General features: G+C 40.9%; 1 protein-coding gene across 1 annotated transcript in view; it reads right to left on the reverse strand.

The window, feature by feature from the left end:
- HMBOX1 (homeobox containing 1) overlaps positions 1-19,779 on the reverse strand; it is a 166,920-nt gene that overhangs the window by 1,758 nt on the left and 145,383 nt on the right. The window contains 4 exon segments of the mRNA XM_028519845.2: positions 1,431-1,502; positions 1,745-1,839; positions 2,738-2,833; positions 4,361-4,443. Coding sequence (XP_028375646.1) covers positions 1,431-1,502; positions 1,745-1,839; positions 2,738-2,833; positions 4,361-4,443 — 346 coding nt within the window.

Genomic DNA, 19,779 nt, shown 5'->3' on the forward strand with positions numbered 1-19,779 from the left:
TCATTCTAGTTTTGCAAAAAATAGAGCACGAGTCAGTGAAGGCCACACTTGTGGGCTATTCAATTCTGTACTGGTGCTCTTACAAACAGGTAATTACACTTCACGGTGTCTCCACTGAACTGAGAAAACTAGACAAAATGCTAGACAGACACCAATATTGTACAGATAAAAATGCACTTTTGTTTAAAAAAAAAACAACAAAAAAGAACCACCTCTCAATTACAACAGGGCAACCGTGTGACTGCTGAAACAGCTGTGGGAGAAACTGGGCGCGCTCTGGGCAGCAAGGGGCCCTGTGAGGGGAGTGGCAGCTGTCTCCTTCGGAGGGAGGGCGACGTTCTCCTTCCACACACAGCTGAGGTGCAAAACAACAGAGCTGAGAAGGAAGCTGGCCTTGCAGGATGTTCCTAGGGCCCTGAAGACAGTGTTACACACGAGGGGTAACTTTCTCACCTGTCACATCCTCAGGGGACTCTGCACCAGAAAGCTTTGGAAAGGGTAAGAGTACGTGTGTGTGTGTGTGTGTGTGTGTGTGTGTGTGAGTGTGTGAGAGAGAGAGAGAGAGAGAACATGGGAAGTGCTGCCTTTGGGGCATCTGGGGAAAAATGGAAATGACCCGGCTACGTGGGTAGATCGAAAGTAACAGGGATGTTTCCAATTAGAAACATGCCCAGAACAGTCTGGAGTGAAGTGAGGAGCTACGATCTGGAGCCCCAAAGAGAAAAAGGTGACCTGTGGGAAGTATGGGCGCGTGGTCTCACTCTTGTTTGCGTGGACTGGCCGCAGGGCTGCAGAGGGTCACCCTAGAGCTGCTGGCCAAACAGTGTCTGTGCAGGAGGCACTGAACAAGAGGGCCTGCAGTGTCTGTGCTCACGCTGGGAAGCAGGGCTGTGAGGTGAACGGCAGGAGGGAAACAGAGTGGACTGTATTTAAGAGCTGGCTGAGGAGCAAGGAATGGGGGTATCGCCATTGGAAAGTTTCCTTTCTGGGGTCCAGGAGAAGAGACCATATTCCAAATGGATATTTATTTTAAACCCTATAAAAATTTTAATGAAATCTGCCTAGATATGTGTGTGGGGGGGGCATTCCCCCAGATTCTTAGTGCGTTTTTCCATCCAGTGGCTACAATTAAATGCATCCCCCCCACCCCCGAGCAATGAAGACTATGTCAGGGTGAGGTGAGAAGACATGCACGTATGAGAGGACGTGTGTGTCATGTGCCAGAGACTCTGGAAGAACCGCTCATGTCAGCACCAGGGTCCCACGGCAGGGGCCGCAGTGGGTGGGCCTCCCACCGTGTGTTGCGCTGGTGCACATTGAGGCGTGGGGTACAGCTACCCAGCGCCCCTAGTATTTCTCAAACATTGAGTGTGTGTGTGGTGAATGGTGTAACTTGCTTGTTTGGATCAGATCCTCCTCTCTTCTTCTACCTTCTCTGCTTCTCTGCCTCCCTCTGAACTTCTTCCCTCCTCCTCCTCCCCATTGCGTACTTGCCAAGTATCCTGTTGTATGACAATAAATCCGTGTGGGTGAATAACGACTTCTCACAAATTCAACAGGACAACCGAGTCTTACCACACCCCTTCCTGATTACATGAAAATCTAAGCAGACACACGAGAACAGTGGAGGGACGTCAAATCGTCTCCTCTCCCCCACCCCACACCAAGTGCACCCGCGGAACTGAGCTGTCACACGGTCCCACCCACTTGTAGCTGTAGCCGAGAACTCTGCCCGGCTGCTCACCTGCTCTGAGTAGTCATTCCCGTCGACGTCGTCGCTGTTCGAGTGGCCTCCTGGACTCTGCACATCTATCCCATGACTCTCCAGGATTGCTGCTTCTTCGAAAAAAGCAAATGGATCCCTAAATTATCTATTATTTCATCACAATGGCCTAAGTGCCGAATTAATTTCTGTGTTGAGGTATCAGGACGCCCCTCAACAAGAACCTAGATCTCCCCATGTTTTGTTTCCTTCACACTGCAGAGGGAAGGAAACCAGCTGCACATGGGTCAGGGAGGAACACGCCTGCCATTCAGTCCAGAGCCACTGCTGCTGCATGTGTGCAGCAGTCCGAGTGGTCGACTGTTAGGTGCTCTGTAAATACTTACCAACCAGTGACACAGACCTCCTGTCCTGGGGTTCTAAAAGCGTTCGAGATTTGTGATGATGAAGGCGGAAGTATGTTTATGCATGAAACACAGATTTAGAAGCTCAAAACCAATCCCCCACTCCAGCCTCATCCATTCACATTTCTTAAATGCTTTCACTCTTTTTAAAACAAATCTCTGCCTTTTGCTATGCTCCCTCTCTATTACAATTCTTTCATTCGAATTCTAACCATCATTCTAATCCTAACAATATTAAGATGTTTCTAAATATTGAGTCATAGCCCAGCAATAACAAAGAAGCTTAGGGTATCACATAACCTCTCTTGCAAGTGTCTTTAATACGCACCACAGGGTCTCTGCTCAGACCATGCCTAACTCTAGATTCTAGAACACTAAGAACACTGAGTTTCAGAAATAAAAATGCCATTATTTTTATAACACAAATAGTTTAAATAAGACTATCTGTGGGCTGTTAAAAATACAATGAAGAAAAACATAAGGGCAATTCTGACTAGGCCTAGAATTTAGGATAACTGAGACCCGTGGTTGTAAACTGAAGTCACTCTTAACAATAAACACCACGTTGGCAGCTGCGTGAGCAGAGACAGCAGCCTCTCTGATACATTACCGATGTTGGCTCTTCTCTTGATCTCCTTCCGCCTGTTAGCAAACCAATTATATACTTTCAGGGAGGTAACGCGTTCCAGATCTGACAGTTTTTTGCCTGTAAATGCATACAATAAAATTCAGATCATCTATATCTGCGACTAGTTTTAAGGAATAATACTTTTTAAAAAGTTCTTTTGATTGCATTTATTGCTGGAATGACAGATACAGGGTTTTTTTTTGTTTGTTTTTGCATTACCTAGTACAATGTTTACACTGAAGTTATTACTGAATAAATACACAAATAATGACTAGTAGCATAAAATCCTTGAATTCAGAAAGCTACACAATTTAAATAATTTTAATATTAAATACAATCTTAAAGGATTCCACAAAGTCAATTTGCTGGGTTTGAAGTTCTCATGACCGCACAGAGGCTTTGTTTAATGAGCATCATTCTAGGTGAATATGCTATTCTTTAGCAAGTTTCCAGATAGCTGAAGTTTACTTACACCTTTAAGACCTTGTATTAACTAGTTTCCTGTCCTAAGATGGAGGATATCCCTCAAGTTTTCTTGGAGGCTAACAGCTACTCTAACCATCCATTACTGTAACTGTGCTAAAACGCAGCACACGCAGGCATTTTAGATTACCTTCTTCGCTGTCAGGTGCGACTTCTTATGGATGGCACCATGCTTGCCAACAAGGACCTGCCTGCACCTTTCCCTCCTCCCTGTCCTCTTCCGTTTCAGCTTTTTCTCCCCAGCGGGTGGGGAGACCAAAACCAGGGGCCATGTGTTTTCTAGGAGGAGTCAGAGTTCCTACAGCTTTAGTGCGGGGCTTCGGCTCATGTGAGATGAGGGTTTCCGTCTATGGGAGCTGAGTGTGCAGGCTCTGGATTGGTAGCAGTCTGGCTTCTGACTAAGGGAAAGTAGATTACTATTTAATTATTATAAAGCATTTATACTTTCATTGATAGCCTTTAAGCCAGTCAAATTAACCAGCCAAATAAAGATCAACTCGGTCACTTTAACTGAAAATGGCTTCTGGTAACAAAATGTGTAAAATGTGGACTATCCAGGCACACGGAAGAAGAGACACGCGTGTTTAAGTGGCTCTGCTGACGTGTGTGGGAACGGCAGGACTCCGGACTGGCATCACCCTGGGTTCTTCCTCCCCTAACAGGACCTGTCCCAGTGTGGGAGGGAGACAGATGCCAGCTCTGGAAAGAATTCTTTCTTCAAACAAGATGACAGAAGTATACAATTTACAATTGTTTTAAAAAGTCTACCTCAATCTTTTCATTAACAAACCCTGCTTAAGTATTTAAAATTATTTTGGAATTGAGATACTGATGCTTTATTTTGGGGGGAAAATCCAGTCTTTAAAAAAATGTCAAAGTCTCATAACATTAATCAGGGACATTCCCTGGAAACTTCACCACATGAACATTTGGTTTGGTGACCATTGTCACGTGCCTGGGAGGTGAGGCTGGAACAGGACAGGGCAGTGACTCTCCCCGGAGGCTGGCACAGATAAACCCGGCACAGATAAACCCGAGAGCACCTGGGGGTAAGAGATGGTTCCTGCGTGATGCCTGAAGCCCAGAGCTGCCCACAGAGTGCAGTGGTGCCTGCCGCCTTACCTGGCTTCTGTATAACTGCATTGCAAGCATTCGCAATTTCTTCTCTCTTTGCTTCATCTGGGTATTGATTCTCATTGAAGTAACTGCAGAGGCAACCAATTGAAACACAGAGTTTGTACGTTTTAGAACGTGCTCTCGTTACAACGCTAGCCCACTGGAGCAGATCTCCTTCTTTAGGCTGTCCCATCGTCTGGCCCAAGCTGTCCAGGGGCAGTTGGGAGGGGCTGGAATGGCCTGTTCTGCCGTGTCTCATATGGCAGCCACTACCGACATGTGGCTGCTGAACACTTGAAATGAAGCTGTTGTGACTAAGGAAGTGAATTTGTAATTTGATTTAATTTTAGCAAATTTAAAGTTAAATAGCTACATGTGACCAGTGGCTACTCTACTGGACAGCACAGCATAGGCCTAGCCACTGCTGTGCTTCATTTAAAAATATCCTTGATATAAAAGTTACTTGTGATATGCATGGCTGGCTGAAATCACAGAGTTCTGTTATCGAGGCACTGGTGACAATAGGACTTTCTTTGTGTGTCACATTGTTTGTAGTAGCAAAAACTGGAAATTACCCAATTTTCCATCAATGGGGAGAATGGCAGGACAAATTATGGGACATCTATATATACACAGCTATTTAACAATGACTAGGGAAAAAAGGAAGTTAGAGCTCTATCCACTGACCTGGAGGGATGTTTCTGACATTCCTAAGAGAGAAAAACAATCTGCAGAATAATGTGATGCAAAAATATCATTATGAAATTTGACAAATGCCTGTCTCTGTGCACATGAATTTACATGGATAAAAGCTGCAAGAGCACACATCAGGCTGTAAATATTCATTCGCCGTGGGGGGAGGGGTTAGTGGGAGTACATGTAAACATTATTTTTGCCTTTTCCCCTATGCTAAACAGTACACTGGTACTTACTGCACCTTCTGTGCAGTTAGTACTTGAAAGAAATTAGGCTGACTGAACCTGTCCTTAGCATTATCAGACCTGTGAGGCTGCACGTGAGAACAGAATGCTTACTAGTGCTACTTTTTCTGTCATTTGAGTTAAAAAAAAAAGAATTTTCATATTTTGAACCTGGAAACTTCAATCAGGAAATGATCCTTTGTCAAATTCTAGTACCTTCCATTTCTTCAGGGGCTTCCTTCCTCTCCCTTGAATGCAGCTTCCCCCTTTCCTCATTCTCCTGTCTGCACAGGTGGAAACGCTGTTCTCCTGGGAACAAACGCTGGAAGCCCCTAACCCAACCTCTGACACAGCCACCCCTGCCCCAGCCCCTCCATGGGGAGCATCCTTCGCTGCTGTCCCGACATGAAGCCTCTCCTTTCCTAAAATGTAAGGCACACAGCTGTACCACCCCAGACTTTCCAACTACAGTCCTCCACGCGGCCCACCTGCCGTATTCCATGATTTAAGCCTCTCTCCCCACATGACTTTCTACTATTGTTTTTAGGACCCCAGTGTTCATATTGAGAATGTGTCAAGCCTCTTTCCCCACGACTGCTCCACCTCCACATTTCTACTGGACTTAATCCTTTACTATACTTCTATTCACCTGGCAAAGTCACACTGGATGAGTTTCCATAACAGCAGCACTGGCATCCCCAAGGAGCTTATTAGAAAGGCAGAATCTCAGATTAAGTAAGAATCTAAATTTTAACAAGATCTACAGGTGATTTGAACACACATTCATGTTGAGAAGCACCAGATTAACCCACTGGTTTAAAATTCAACAGCAAAGACAACAAAAGCAAGTATTAAGCACCTATATTACGGTGCTTGCCCTATAGGTAAAGAAGAGAGTCGGGTATGTCTGACTTCAAGGAGTTCCACAATTTATTGAATACAGAGACATATAAATCAATATACTTGTGGTAAAATTCCACGGGATGTCCAAAGAGAGTGCTGTGGGAACAAAGAGGAAAATGTGCTCAGTGTTTTTTGCAGAGCCTGGAAAGCTTGGCAGGGAAAGAGCTGCCTGACTTAGGTCTTGAAGATGGGCAGGAATTTGCAAGGCAGAGAAAAGGAGGAAGAGTATTTCATACAAAGGGAACAGCATGTGCAAGGCAGAGTAGGTGAAGTTTCCAGGATTCTTACATAGAGCGTGGTTAGCATATGGGGTTCACAAGAAGCCTGGAGAAGTAGGATGGGGCCAGTTTGTGACAAGCCTTGTTTGTTCCTTAAGGGTAAAGACTTACACCCTGAAACAGAGGTTTCAAGCCACAAGAAGTATGTTTCCATCTGTGTTTTGAAAGATAAATGTGTTTTCCAGACACAACCCTCAGAATTCTACCTCCATAATCTTAAATTCTGAAATTCTCCAATCAACTTTCTACTTATCTGCTCCTCCTTTTCAAAATAATTCATGTTCTTTATAATCTTTAGTCCCTTAATGCCCATTCAACCCCCTGCCCCAAAACTTAAAGAGATCTGTTCATTACTTTTCTCCTAGCCTCAACGCCCACTTTTAGCCTACACTCCAGGGTGAGCCAAACCAACGATTCCTTTAAGGAGAAACTTTCGTAGCTTAATTAGCTTGTCTGTCCCCCAGCACACCTAGCCAGCCAACCTCCTACCCTGCAGAGAGCACCTTCCACTTGGTCTCCTCCATCCTTCTCTCGGGGCACCCAGTGTTCCTAGACAAAGTCATTAAACAGAACTAATTGGTTTCTTTAAAAATCCATGCTTTTCAACCTTAATGGAATTCCTCATTTCTGCCGAGGAGACTTTTAGTCCTTTCTTTTTTTTTATGGTCTTCATAACTTCAGAACTTCGTGCATCATAAATTCTCTGAGTCTCAGTAACATCACCTTATTTGATTCTGAATTAGTCTTTTTAAATTTGTTTTTATTTTTCAATTACAGTTGGCTTACAATATTATATTAGTTTCAGGAGTACAACATAGTGATTAGATGTCTGTATAACTTATGGAGTGATCACCCTGGTAAGTCTAGTACTCAGCTGAAACTATACATGATTGTTACAGTATGACTGACTATATTCCCTATGCTGTCTGTTTTTATAGCTGGAAATTTGTACACTTTAACCCCTTCACCATTTCACCCGTTCTCCCAACCCCTCTCCTATTTGGTAACCATGACTTTGTTCTCTGTGTGTGTTTCTGTTTTGTTTATTTTGTTTTTGAAATTCCACATAGAAGTGAAATCTTGTGATATTTGTCTTTGTCTGACTTATTCACTTAGCACAATACCCTATTAAGTCCATTTATGTTGTCACAAATGGCAAGATTTCATTATTGTTAATAGCTGAGTTAATATTCCATTGTATATATGTATCTATCACATTTTTCTCGATTCGTCCTTCGAAGGGCACTTAAGTTGCTACCATACCTTGGTTATTATAAATATTGTCTCAGTAAGCATGGAGGTATACATTTCTTTTTGAGTTAGTGTTTTGCGTTTCTTTGCATAAATACCCAGAAGTGGAATTTCTGGGTCATATAGTAGTTCTAGTTTTAATTTTTTGAGGCACCTCCATACTGTTTTCCATAGTGGCTGTCCCAATTTACAATCCTACCAACAGTGCATGAGGGTTCCCTTTTCTCCAAATCCTCGCCAACACTTAATGTTTGTTGATTTATTGACGGTAGCCGTTCTGACAGGTGTGAGATGGTATCTCATTGTGGTTTTAATTTTTATTTCCCTGATGATTAGTGATGTTGAGCCTCTTTTCATGTCTGCTGGCCATATGTATGTCCTCTTGGGAGAAATGTCTGCTCAGGTCCTCTGCCCATTTTTTAAATTGGATTGTTTGTTTTTTATAGTGTTAAGTTGTATGAGTTCCTTATAAATTTTAGATATTAAACCTATAGGATGTATTCTTGGCAAAAATCTTTCTCCCATTCAGTGGCTTATCTTTTCATTTCATTGATGGTTTCCTTCACTGTGCAAAATCTCTTTAGTCTGATGTAGTCCCATTTGCCTTTTTTTTGGTTCCCTCGAGCAAGGAGACATATACAAAAGAAAAAAATTGCCTGGAGCAATTCAAAGTGTTTAATACTTATGTTTTCTCCTAGGAGTTTTATGGTTTCAGGTCATTTAAGTCTTTAATGCATTTTGAACTTATTCTTGTATGTGGTATTAAGAAAGTGGTATAGTTCCTTCCTTCCTTTCTTTCCTTCCCTCTCTCTCTTTTTTTTTTTTGCATATGCCCTACAGTTTCCCCACCACCATTTATTGAAGAGACTGTCTTTACCCCATTGTATATTCTTGCCTCCTCTGTCGTAGACTAATTGACCATATGGGCACAGATCTGTTTCTGGGTTCTCTACTCAGTTCCGCCGATGTATGTCTGTTTTTATGTCAGTATTATTGTTTTGACTACTATGGCTGTGTAGTGTAGTTTGGTATCAACTAGCATGATACCTCTAACTTTGTCCTATTTTCCAAGATTGCTTTGGCTGGTTCCATATACATTTTTAGATTATTTGTTTAATTTTGTGAAAAATGCCATTGGCATTTTGATAGCTATCACATTAAATCTGTAGATTGCTTTGGTTCATATAGATATTGTTAACAATGTTAATTCTTCCAATCCTTGAGCATGGTATATCCTTTCATTTATTTGTATCTTCTTCCATTTCTTTCTTCTTACAGTTTCAGAGCACAGGTTTTTTACCTCCTTGGTTAAATTTTTTCCTAGGTATTCTTTTTGATGTGATTGTAAATGGGATTATTAGTTTCTCCTTTTGATAGTTCATTATTAGTGAACAGTTTCTGAATATTTTATATCCTGCTACTCGACTGAATTCATTTATTATTCTAATTGTTTTTTGGTGGAATCTTCAAGGTTCTCTCTGCATAGTGTCACATCATCCACAAATAATGATAATTTTATTTCTTTCTCTCCAACTCAGATGCCTTTTTTTTCTTGTTCAATTGTTGTGGCTAGAACTTCCAATATCATGTTGAATTAAAATGTTGACAATGGATATCCCTGTCTTGCTTCCAACATTTTTTCAAAAAGATTTTGTTTATTTTTAGAGGGAGGGGAAGGGAGAAAGAAATGGAGAGAAACACTGATTGGTTGCCTCCTGCATGCTGCCAACTGGGGACTAAACCTGTAACCCAGACATGTTTTAAAAATTCTTGGTATGCTGTAGCACACTGGTTAAAAATCACAGCACTATAGTATTACATCTTTAAGCCTAACAATTAACCCTTTTTTCTCTGTTAAGGACTTTTTTTTAAACTAACAAACGTTAATTTGTTATGAAATGAAAACATTAATTTTCATCAAAATGTGTTACTACACAGTAGGTATTTACACTGGGCTGTATCACTTTCATGTTTTTCTTGTTCAGTGATGTTTTTGTTTAAAATATTAACTCAAGATGGACAGTATAATCTAAACTGACAAAATCAAATATTTTAATATAGCTCAGTAAATATTTATTTAAAATGTAATAATAAAAAATTTTCATTGGAAAGCTCTTAAAGCTCTTTTTAGGGGGGCAGGGGTGGGCAGACACATAGTATTGATGGAAGGGTTTTTAGGAAAGACAAAGACAGGCCAGAGAATAAAATATTCAACAAGTAAGTATTACCTGGATAAGAATAACACACTGTACTTGAGGAGTAGATCTGAGTTCAAAATATAAACTTTGATTTTAAGAACATACAGTTCAGTGGAGGAAAATATGAAAAAGTTAAACAGAGTCAAGACAGTAACATAATTATGACAAACCAGAATACATCTAGTTGCTAATTAAGTATATAAATAATATGCTAAGTATTGAATAAATTCAGGACAGAGAGAGATCTGTATAAAGTAGGCGATCAGGGAAACTTCTGAGGGATTCACAGACGCCAGGCACTGGAGAGGCAAGGGCAAAATTAACAACAAAGACAAAGATACAAAGGCATAAAAACCTAAGATGTGTTTGGAAAACAGAATGCAACTAGTAATGCAATCTCATTTGACTACTGGGGTTATCTATAGGGTTATCATACATCTTGGTTTGCCTGAAATTTGTTGTGTTGGATAATTAACAAATTCCCTTCCACTTTCCCGAAGTATCCCATTTAAAGCAATAAATGATATGGTCACCCTAGGACCATGTCACATCAACTTATCTGAACTGAATGTCAACAAAAATCCCCTATATCTTTTTCACATATACTCTGTGAAGGAAAACATGTTAACTGCTCAGAAAATACGACGCATTAAAGACAACAATGACTACAGTTTCTATCTAGTTGCTCACAAAAGGAGCTCCCTAAGTCAAAGGAATCTGCTTGGCCTGTTAATAGTCAATAAGTAACTTTCATCAATAGATGCTTGAATAAATGAACACATGAAGGAATGAAGTGAATGAAAGAACACAAAGGTGAAAACAGTGGTTTCAGTTAAGGCTCTTAGGGAAACCAACAGTATCTCTTTTAGGAAAAAGCCATTATGGATTTCATCATAGTGTACTGTACACTATCCTCGCCAGGTACATTTAACAGTTTTACACTAAGGTATAAATGAACATAATTACATTAGCATAGGGTTTACTTCTGAACAGGTCATAACCAATGGACTATCAACAAAGTTGGGAAATAGGTGTAATGATTTTGAGTTTGGACATAATTAATTAATCCCTTAGTCACTCCCAAATGTGGACTGAGTCCTAGTTTATACCTGGTAATTGGCTAAATGGTCGCAAAGATGAACCAGACAAAGCCTCCCAGTGTAGTCACCAGGGGATATGTGTAACGAACAAATTATAAAGTATTGTAAAGTAGCCTGTATTAGTGGTATAAGTTTATGAGAGCAGGGAGGAATCAGCATTAAGTGCAGAGTCATAAAGAAACAGCAGGGAGGTTGGGCACAGGGAAATAATAAGAGACAGAGAAAGCAACACGAATAATGAAAGGGGGATGTCAGGAAATAGTTTAAAATGTTCTGCGATGGGAAGGAGTGTGGTGTGCCTGGAATATATTGTACATGAGATCAAGATGAAGAAAAACATTGGTCCACATTTTAAAGGGTACAATACAGTTTACAATGAACTCTTTTAGCAACTGGGAGCAAAGGCTTTCAAGCAGGGGTATTATATGATCAAACTGATTTTCTAGGGCAATATCGCTGGTGATACTAGAGAGAGAAGCCAGTTAGGCAGCTCTGGCAAGAGCTGGGAAGAGGGTCTGAAGTAGGCTGAGGCATGGAAGGAGAAGAAAGGTGAGATGCACGAGATATTAAGAATGGTAGTAAAACTCATTCAAGATGGCCTCAATACCTGGGTTTAGGCACCTGCCTCTCCTCCCCCACTCCAAGACAGCCTGAGAAATAGTCCACACTATTTATTATTCACCTTAGAGCATTTTAACCTTTATGGTGAAGAAAGAGATAGTTCTACCATTACCAGGTGGATAGATTGTAGTAGATTTGCCTCTAAGACTTAACGGGACCTGTTTCGGAACTGGAATTCAAAACTTCTGTTCCGTAGCAGAATATTTAGATCCCTAGATGTTTTCTAAGACAAAAAAAGGGAGGGTGGGTAGGGAATATAAACAGAAACCTACAGGTGACAATAGAAAGGTGATAAAATAAACCCACAGGCTGCTACACTTTTTTTAGACAAAGAATACTGTCAGTCGAGGAATCGCAATATCTTCACTAAGAGAAACCCAATGATCGTTTTGCCAGACAATGACAGCAAAGAATTAAAAAAAAGTGGCAAAATAATTTACATGAGATGAGAAACCATAAGCTTGTAACAAATGGAAATGTCCTTGAGGCACTTTCATTTCAGTAACACTGAAGTCTATAAAAATTGCAGCCAGAAAACTCCTCCTTTTATGATTAGTGAGCATATAGGAAAGATGGGGACTGACTCTCTAAGCGAGGAATGACACCGTGTAAACGGACATTTTTTTCTGTGCCTTTATGTTGAGTGAGCTCTCTTGAAGAGATATTTTAACCTCACCATTCCAGTAATGCAAAGATTTCAGGATTGTCAGACACTGCCCACTATCTACAATCAGTGTGCCTTTCTTCATCACTTAGTAAAATTACTGGGCAGTGGGTAGGAAGAGAATACCATGAAAACACTTTGGAACCTAATTGTCCCATTTCCTATTTAGAGTGCGTATGTGTTAAATGATCTTCAGCAACACACAGAATAATTTAAAATGTCCCCCCCCACACCTTTTTTGTATTTGTTTTTGAGTAACAGAGTGAAGGTAGAGATAAAAGGGATGGGAGAGCCTTCTCTAAGTGCAGCAACTATCTTTTGTTAGTCCACAAAGGTCTAATGAGTACCTTCAGCTCATTTACAGAACAGGACAGTGCTACTCTGTATTTCATCCAACAATGTCAAAGCCCCGCTGATACTAACCATACCTGAAAATGCCCCACAGAAACAATTGGGGGCCAGAGAGAAGTAAGAGGGGCAGACTAGAAATCCACTCTGCAGATGACTCTTCATCACTTACCGTGAAACATTCTTCACTGATCAACCTCCCCATTTGAGAAATGGGTCAGTGACGAGCTTACAGATGACCAACTTCCCCCAAGTTACAGAGCTGGCTAGGCTCAGAGCCATGCCTCTTGGGTTCTGTGTTCACGGGCTTTCCCGCTGCTTGCTAAGGAAGCTGCTGGGCGCAGTGAGCTGTTATCTGAGCACTCACGTTCCCCTGGAACTTCATAATGTGATCTTATTTAGAAAAAGGGTCTTTGTAGATGCAGTTACCGCACTGGGCCCTAAATCCTTGTAAGAAAGTGTCCTTATAAGAAAAAGAAAAGAACGGACACAGAGAAGGCAGTGTGGAAATGAAAGCAGGCACTGGAGGTCAGGGAAGGCCAAGGAGGGATGGCCCCTGCCGGCAGCCAGGAGAGGCAGGGAGGTCCCTCCCTCAGAGCTGCTGGATGGAACCAACTCTGCTGACACCCTGATTTCAGATTCCAGCCCCTGGAACTGACAGAAAATATACTCCAGTTGTTCCAGCCCATCCAGTTTAAGGAAATTTGTTATGTCAGCCCCAGGAAACTATATGCTGGGTGAACAGTGTGAGTCCAAAGAGTGGAATGGTCTTAAGAGATACTGTGACCCAACTGCCATGCCTTGATGGACTTTATGTCACTGCAGTGGCTCCATGGCAAGTAGCCTGGACTAAGCAGTTATTTCTGAAAGTAGGTAGCCTGTCTGATGAGTGAGGCAACTTCTCTAGAAAGTCTGGTCAAACACTGAAAAATTCTAACTTTATTCTTTTCCCTTCTGTAATCCTAGTTGGATTGCTAGCTGTTTTCTTTTGTGTGTGTGTGTGGTTTTGCTTTTTTTTTTTTGGATGATGAACAGTTTTCATAATAACCTCCCATTTCAAAGCTTTCTTGAAATTTTTTAGATTGGCAACTTTTGATAACAAATATGCTAAGAGATTGCTGTACTCATCTTCATCTTCAGCATTAGTGCAATGCTGATTTTTTAAAAAGATTGTTAACACTATGTCCAGTTAAATATTTCTGTAATACAACACAAAGATCATTGAGAGTGGCATGAGTCAACAATTCCACTAAAAGATATGTAATAAAGCAAGTATAGCAAGGCATTCTAGTCAAGAATACAGAGTGGGTAAATGTTGTGCTTGCCTCCTCCCACAACCACATCGAAGTTACAATTAAATTTAAAACCACCATCACTGAGCAGCACCAGAAGACTTGCTGGACAGAAGCCCTGTAACTAGGGATACCAGGGAGAAGCCTCGACTGGTGGGAGGGGTGATGACTCAGAATGGGCAGGGCCCATCCCACAGGTGGCAGTTAAGAATAAGGAGGAAATTTGTTACGTCAGCCCTAGGAAACTATACACTGTTGGAAACTATATCTCAGCTGCAGAGGTTCCCCTTGAGCAGCAACGGGTCCCAGCCCGGAGCACCAGCGCCCGGAGAAAGGGGTCCTCTCAACAGCTGGCTGTGAAGATGAACAGGGACTCAGGCTGGGTGAGAGGACGGGCTGCTGTAACCCTAAGCATCCTCTTAAAGGGCCTGACAAACACTCACCCTAAGCTCCAGCACAGGGACACATGGGAAAGAAGTAACATGACTAGCTGCTGGAAAAGGGTGGAGAAGAAGGGGTTGAGTCAGTTCACTCTGGGGACAAAGTGCTGGCTAGCTTTGGTTCCTTTGCTGAACCCTCACGCAACTGCAACTCAGTCGTCCTGACATGGGTGGGCCCACATCTGAGCTCTCCTTTCACTTGGCTAACACTGTGCACCCTGCCCTGGTGATTCCTCGAGACCCCACCAACTGTCACAAGCAGAACATCTTCCAGCAGTTCCTCCACACAAGGAGCCTGCCTTGGACTTTCCTAAAATCTCCCAAAGGTCCACAAACCCCAAACAAGCAGTAGCTGGACTTGATGTGCCAGGTACCTCTCGCTAAGCTACCCTAGGCTCAGCAAAACCAGCAACCAGTCTCAACTTGCACTGTAACTCCCAACAATTAGCCCCAAGCCTGGCACAAGAAGTGACTAGTCTTGGCTTGGAAAGTAGCCTCAATTAAGTGGCCATAAACTCAACACAAATGGCGGCTGGCCTCCATCAAAGGACCTGACTCTAGTGGCAGCTGGGCTTGCTTTGCAGAATAGCCTCTCCCAAGTGCCTCCAAGCCCAGCAAAAATAGCAGTTAACTGTGTACCTCCTACCAGACAGGCCCAAGCCAGGCCCAAGCAGTAGCTGACCTTGACCTTCACTGGAGCCCCCTCCCAGGAGGGCAGGCTCCACTGGCCTTAGAGCCAGCCCTACTAAAGCCACTCCCACACAACAGGTTGTGCACTGCAGTCACAGTCAGCCCTCAAAGTCAGTCGGCCTGCGGGTCAATCCCTCCAAACAATGTGCCCGCAGCACTCAAAGCTCAACCACCATAGAAAAGCACACACAACCCACGCAAGGCGTTCCCCTTGGACACTTGCTCAGGTGACTAGAGAGACTGTGCCACTGGGCCCACAGGACACCTACCACAAAAGGCCGTCCTTTCAAGAACAGGAGAGCAGGTCTATGTAATATGCAGAAACAAACACAGGGAGGCTGCCAAATGAGGAGACAAACATGTCACAAATGGAAAACATGACAAAATTCTAAAAAAGGAACTAAACAGAATGGGAGGCAAGTAATCTATTAGGTATAGAGTTCAAAACACTGGTTTTTAACAAACTGCCAGCAATAAAAATAGTCACAGGGATGTAAAGTACATCCCAAGGAACACTGTCACGCTGTAACTGTGCATGGCGTCAGGCGGGTACCGGACTTCTCGGAGTGGCCACTTCATGAGATGTATCAACGTCGAATCATTGTGTCGCACACATGAAACTAATATTTTATGTCAACTACTTGAAAAGTTAGAAAAATTATTAAAAAGTCACAGGGATGTGAAGGACAGCATAGGGAATATATCAATAATATTGTAGTAACTATGTGCGGGGTCAGATGGGTATTAGATTTATTGGGAAGACCACTTCAAAAGTTACATAAATGTCTCCTCACCATGTCATATATGTCAACTGTAATTTAAAATTAAAAATTATTTAAAAAAACTAGTAAAACATTATCCAGAAATCAAAGGCATTTCTGTACACCAACAATGAAACAGCAGAAGCAGAAATCAAGAAAAAATCCCATTTGAAATAGCAAAAAGGAAAATAAAATACCTAGGAATAAACCTAACCAAAGAGGTAAAAGACCTGTATTCAGAAAACTACATAACACTGAGGAGAGAAATCAAGGAAGAGAAAACAAATGGAAACATATACCGTGTTCATGGATTGGAAGAATTAATATCATTAAAATGTCCATACTACCAAAAGCAATTTATACATTCAATGCAATACCGATTAAAGTACCAATGGCATATTTCACAGACATAGAACAAACACTTCAACAATTTATATGGAACCATAAACGACCCCGAATAGCTGCTGCAATTTTGAGAAAGAAGAGTAAAGTAGGAGGAATCACAATACCTGACATTAAACTATACTACAAGGCCACTGTAATCAAAACAGCCTGGTACTGGCATAAAAACAGGCACATGGACCAATGGAACAGAACAGAGAGCCCAGAAATAAACCCAAGCCTCTACGGTCAATTAATATTTGACAAAGGAAGCAGCAACATAAAATGGAATAAAAATAGCCTCTTCAACAAATGGTGTTGGGAGAACTGGACAGCTACGTGCAAAAAAATGAAACTCGAGCACCAACTTACACCTTATACAAAAATAGATTCAAGGTGGATAAAAGACTTAAATATAAAGCGTGACACCATTAAAGTCCTAGAAGAGAACGTAGGTAGGAAAATCTCAGATATTTCACGCAGAAACTTTTTTACTGACTTGTCTCCTAGAGCAAGGGACATAAAGGAAAGAATAAACAAATGGGACCTCATCAAAATTAAAAGCTTTTGCACAGCTAAGGAAAACAGTATCAAAATAAAAAGAGAACCAACTGTATGGGAAAACATATTTGCTAATGATACCTCAGACAAGGGTTTAATCTCCAAAATATATAAAGAACTTACGCGACTCCACTCTAAGAAGACAAGTAACCCAATTAAAAAATGGGCAAAGGACTTGAACAGACACTTCTCCAAGGAGGACATACAGAAAATCCAAAGACACATGAAGCGATGCTCAATATCGCTAGCCATCAGAGAGATGCAGATTAAAACCACAATGAGATACCACTTCACACCAGTCAGAATGGCCATCATAAACAAAGCAACAAACAACAAGTGTTGGAGAGGATGTGGAGAAAGGGGGTCCCTAGTGCACTGTTGGTGGGACTGCAGACTGGTACAACCACTATGGAAAGCAGTTTGGAACTTCCTCAGAAAACTAAAAATGGATCTGCCTTTTGACCCAGCAATTCCATTGCTGGGACTCTATCCTAAGAACACTAAAACACCAATACAAAAGAACCTTTGCACCCCGATGTTCATAGCAGCACAATTTACAATAGCTAGGTGCTGGAAGCAACCTAGATGCCCATCAGTAAATGAATGGATCAAAAAACTATGGTACATTTACACAATGGAATTCTATACAGTAGAAAGAAAGAAGGAGCTCATACCCTTTGCAACAGCATGGATGGAGCTGGAAAGCATTATGCTAAGTGAAACAAGCCAGGCAGTGAAAGACAAATACCACATGATATCACCTTTAACAGGAATCTAAACAACAAAACAAAACAAAAAACAAAAAACTAGCAAAATATAACCAAAGACACTGAAATAGGGTATAGTCTGACAGTGGCCAGAGGGGAGAGAAGAGGGAATTTCAGGGGGGAATGGGTAGGGATTACAGGAACAAATTTGGAGGACACATGGACAAAAACTAAGGGTGGGGGGTAATGGGGGGAAGGGGGGAGGGTTGGGTGGAGGGGCTGAAACGGGAGTAGGGGGCAGAAAACTGTACTTGAACAATGATTGAAATAAAAAAAAAACTGCAAAAAAAAAAAAAACTAGTAAAACATTAATGATAGAATCTAAGTGGTAAGTATAAAATTCAGATTGTATGTTTGAAAATTTCACAGTAAAATATTGGGAAAACAGTAACTGGTAATATTAATCATAAAATGATGGAATTCTAACAGCATCCCTACTGAATCAGAAACAAAGAAACAAGTCCCACTATCCCCAACGCAACTTTTTCTCTTGCTACATTAACTTTTTCAGAAAGTCCTGGTCAGTACAATAAGACATGAAACAGAACTAAGAAACAATTAAGAAGGAGGGCCACAAAACTATCATTTGCATATTATACTATATTAAGAAGGTCAAGGGGTAAACTGAAATAACTCAGAAATAATCAGTGACTGGGTACTATATACACAAACAAAAATATCAAAACTTTCCCACATATAAGTAATAATCAACAACAGAAAAAAGGTACATAGTTATGATAGCAAGAAAAATGAGAACTAAAAATACCTAATAAATAAATATAAACCGCATAAAAAAACTAAACAAATTTTTACTCATTTTGATGACATGTATAAAAATAAGACATGAAGAGGCATCTAACACATTCTGAGATAAGAATGAATAATATGACAATGTCATTCTTCCTGGATAAATTGTTAGGGTTAATGTACTTCAACAAAATCGAAACACATTTTTTTTCATTTTTTTTCTAGTGGGAGTGGTATGAGTCAACAATATAATTTTCAAGGTCAACTGGAAAACCAGATAAAAATAGATAAAACATTTTGAGAATAAATGGTAATAAATTGGCCCCAGCTTGTCAAATATTACAAAGTCATAAAGTTGTAATAATCAGAACTGCGGTTTAAGAATTAATGAAGATCAACAGAACCAACTTTACATGCAAGGAAGAATCTTAAATCTAAGGAGGAAGGGAAAATTGGCTATCTGGAAAATAAGATCAATTAGATTCTAACCCATAAACCCAATATATGAGAGTTAAAGGTAAAAGTGAAATCACCGAAAAAAACAAACAAACTAGAAGAAAATACCTGAATGAGGAAGCATAAATGATGGAGGCAGTCACAAAAATATAGCGCTGGATTTATCTACATTTAAATGAAAATGAAATAAATTGCAAATAAATGCAAATGTATAGCAGAAATAGTTAATGATCTCATTTTACAAGGAGTTAATATACGCATACGCATTGGTAAGAACACATAAATATACAAGGGAAAAATGGGTGAGGGAAAAGAATACCAGAAAGTAAAGTATGAATGGTTAATAAATGTGTACAAATGTTCAGCCTCACTAGAATCGTATGTGGACAAAAATAAAACACTGCTTTTCACCTACAAAGCTGACTTTCCCTCACCAAAAAGATGACTACAGTAGGCAAGGCAGGAGGGCTCTGGGGGAAGCCGCTGTGTGTGCTCAAGGCCACTGTCAGTGATGCGGGTGAAGCCAGCTTTCCGGAGGGAGGGGGTAGTAATGTGACCAAACGTGTCATTATTCTTAAGAACAAAGGTTAAGTACCAGGGCATTTATGTCAGTACTATTTAATAAGGCAAAACTGGGACAAATTTAAATGTCTAATAAATAATGGTTAAATAAATTATGGTACAGTCATTTGAAGAAAGAGGGAACCAATAAAAAATCATATTTTCAAAGAGCACCAAAAGACGTGAGACAACGTCAGTGAAAAATGCAGGTCAGAAAACCATATATGTTATTTATTACCCAAATAAAACTACATTGGGTTATGTGAGATTACAAAAACCTACCTCTGATTAATTTTACAAGTGCTTTTCAAAACATGTCTCTCTCTTTCACCATTCCTGTGTCCGTCTACAAACTAGAAGCAGGTTAGACGGAGTTCGGGTCTGAAGTAAAACACAGTTGTCAACCTCCATGTCCGACTGCCGGGCACTGGGTAGTGAGTTACAGGTATTCTTAAAGTGGGTTTAATCACTAAAGTCATGTTTTCA

The sequence above is a fragment of the Phyllostomus discolor genome, chromosome 8, assembly GCF_004126475.2.
Source record: "Phyllostomus discolor isolate MPI-MPIP mPhyDis1 chromosome 8, mPhyDis1.pri.v3, whole genome shotgun sequence".
NCBI classification, from domain to species: domain Eukaryota; kingdom Metazoa; phylum Chordata; class Mammalia; order Chiroptera; family Phyllostomidae; genus Phyllostomus; species Phyllostomus discolor.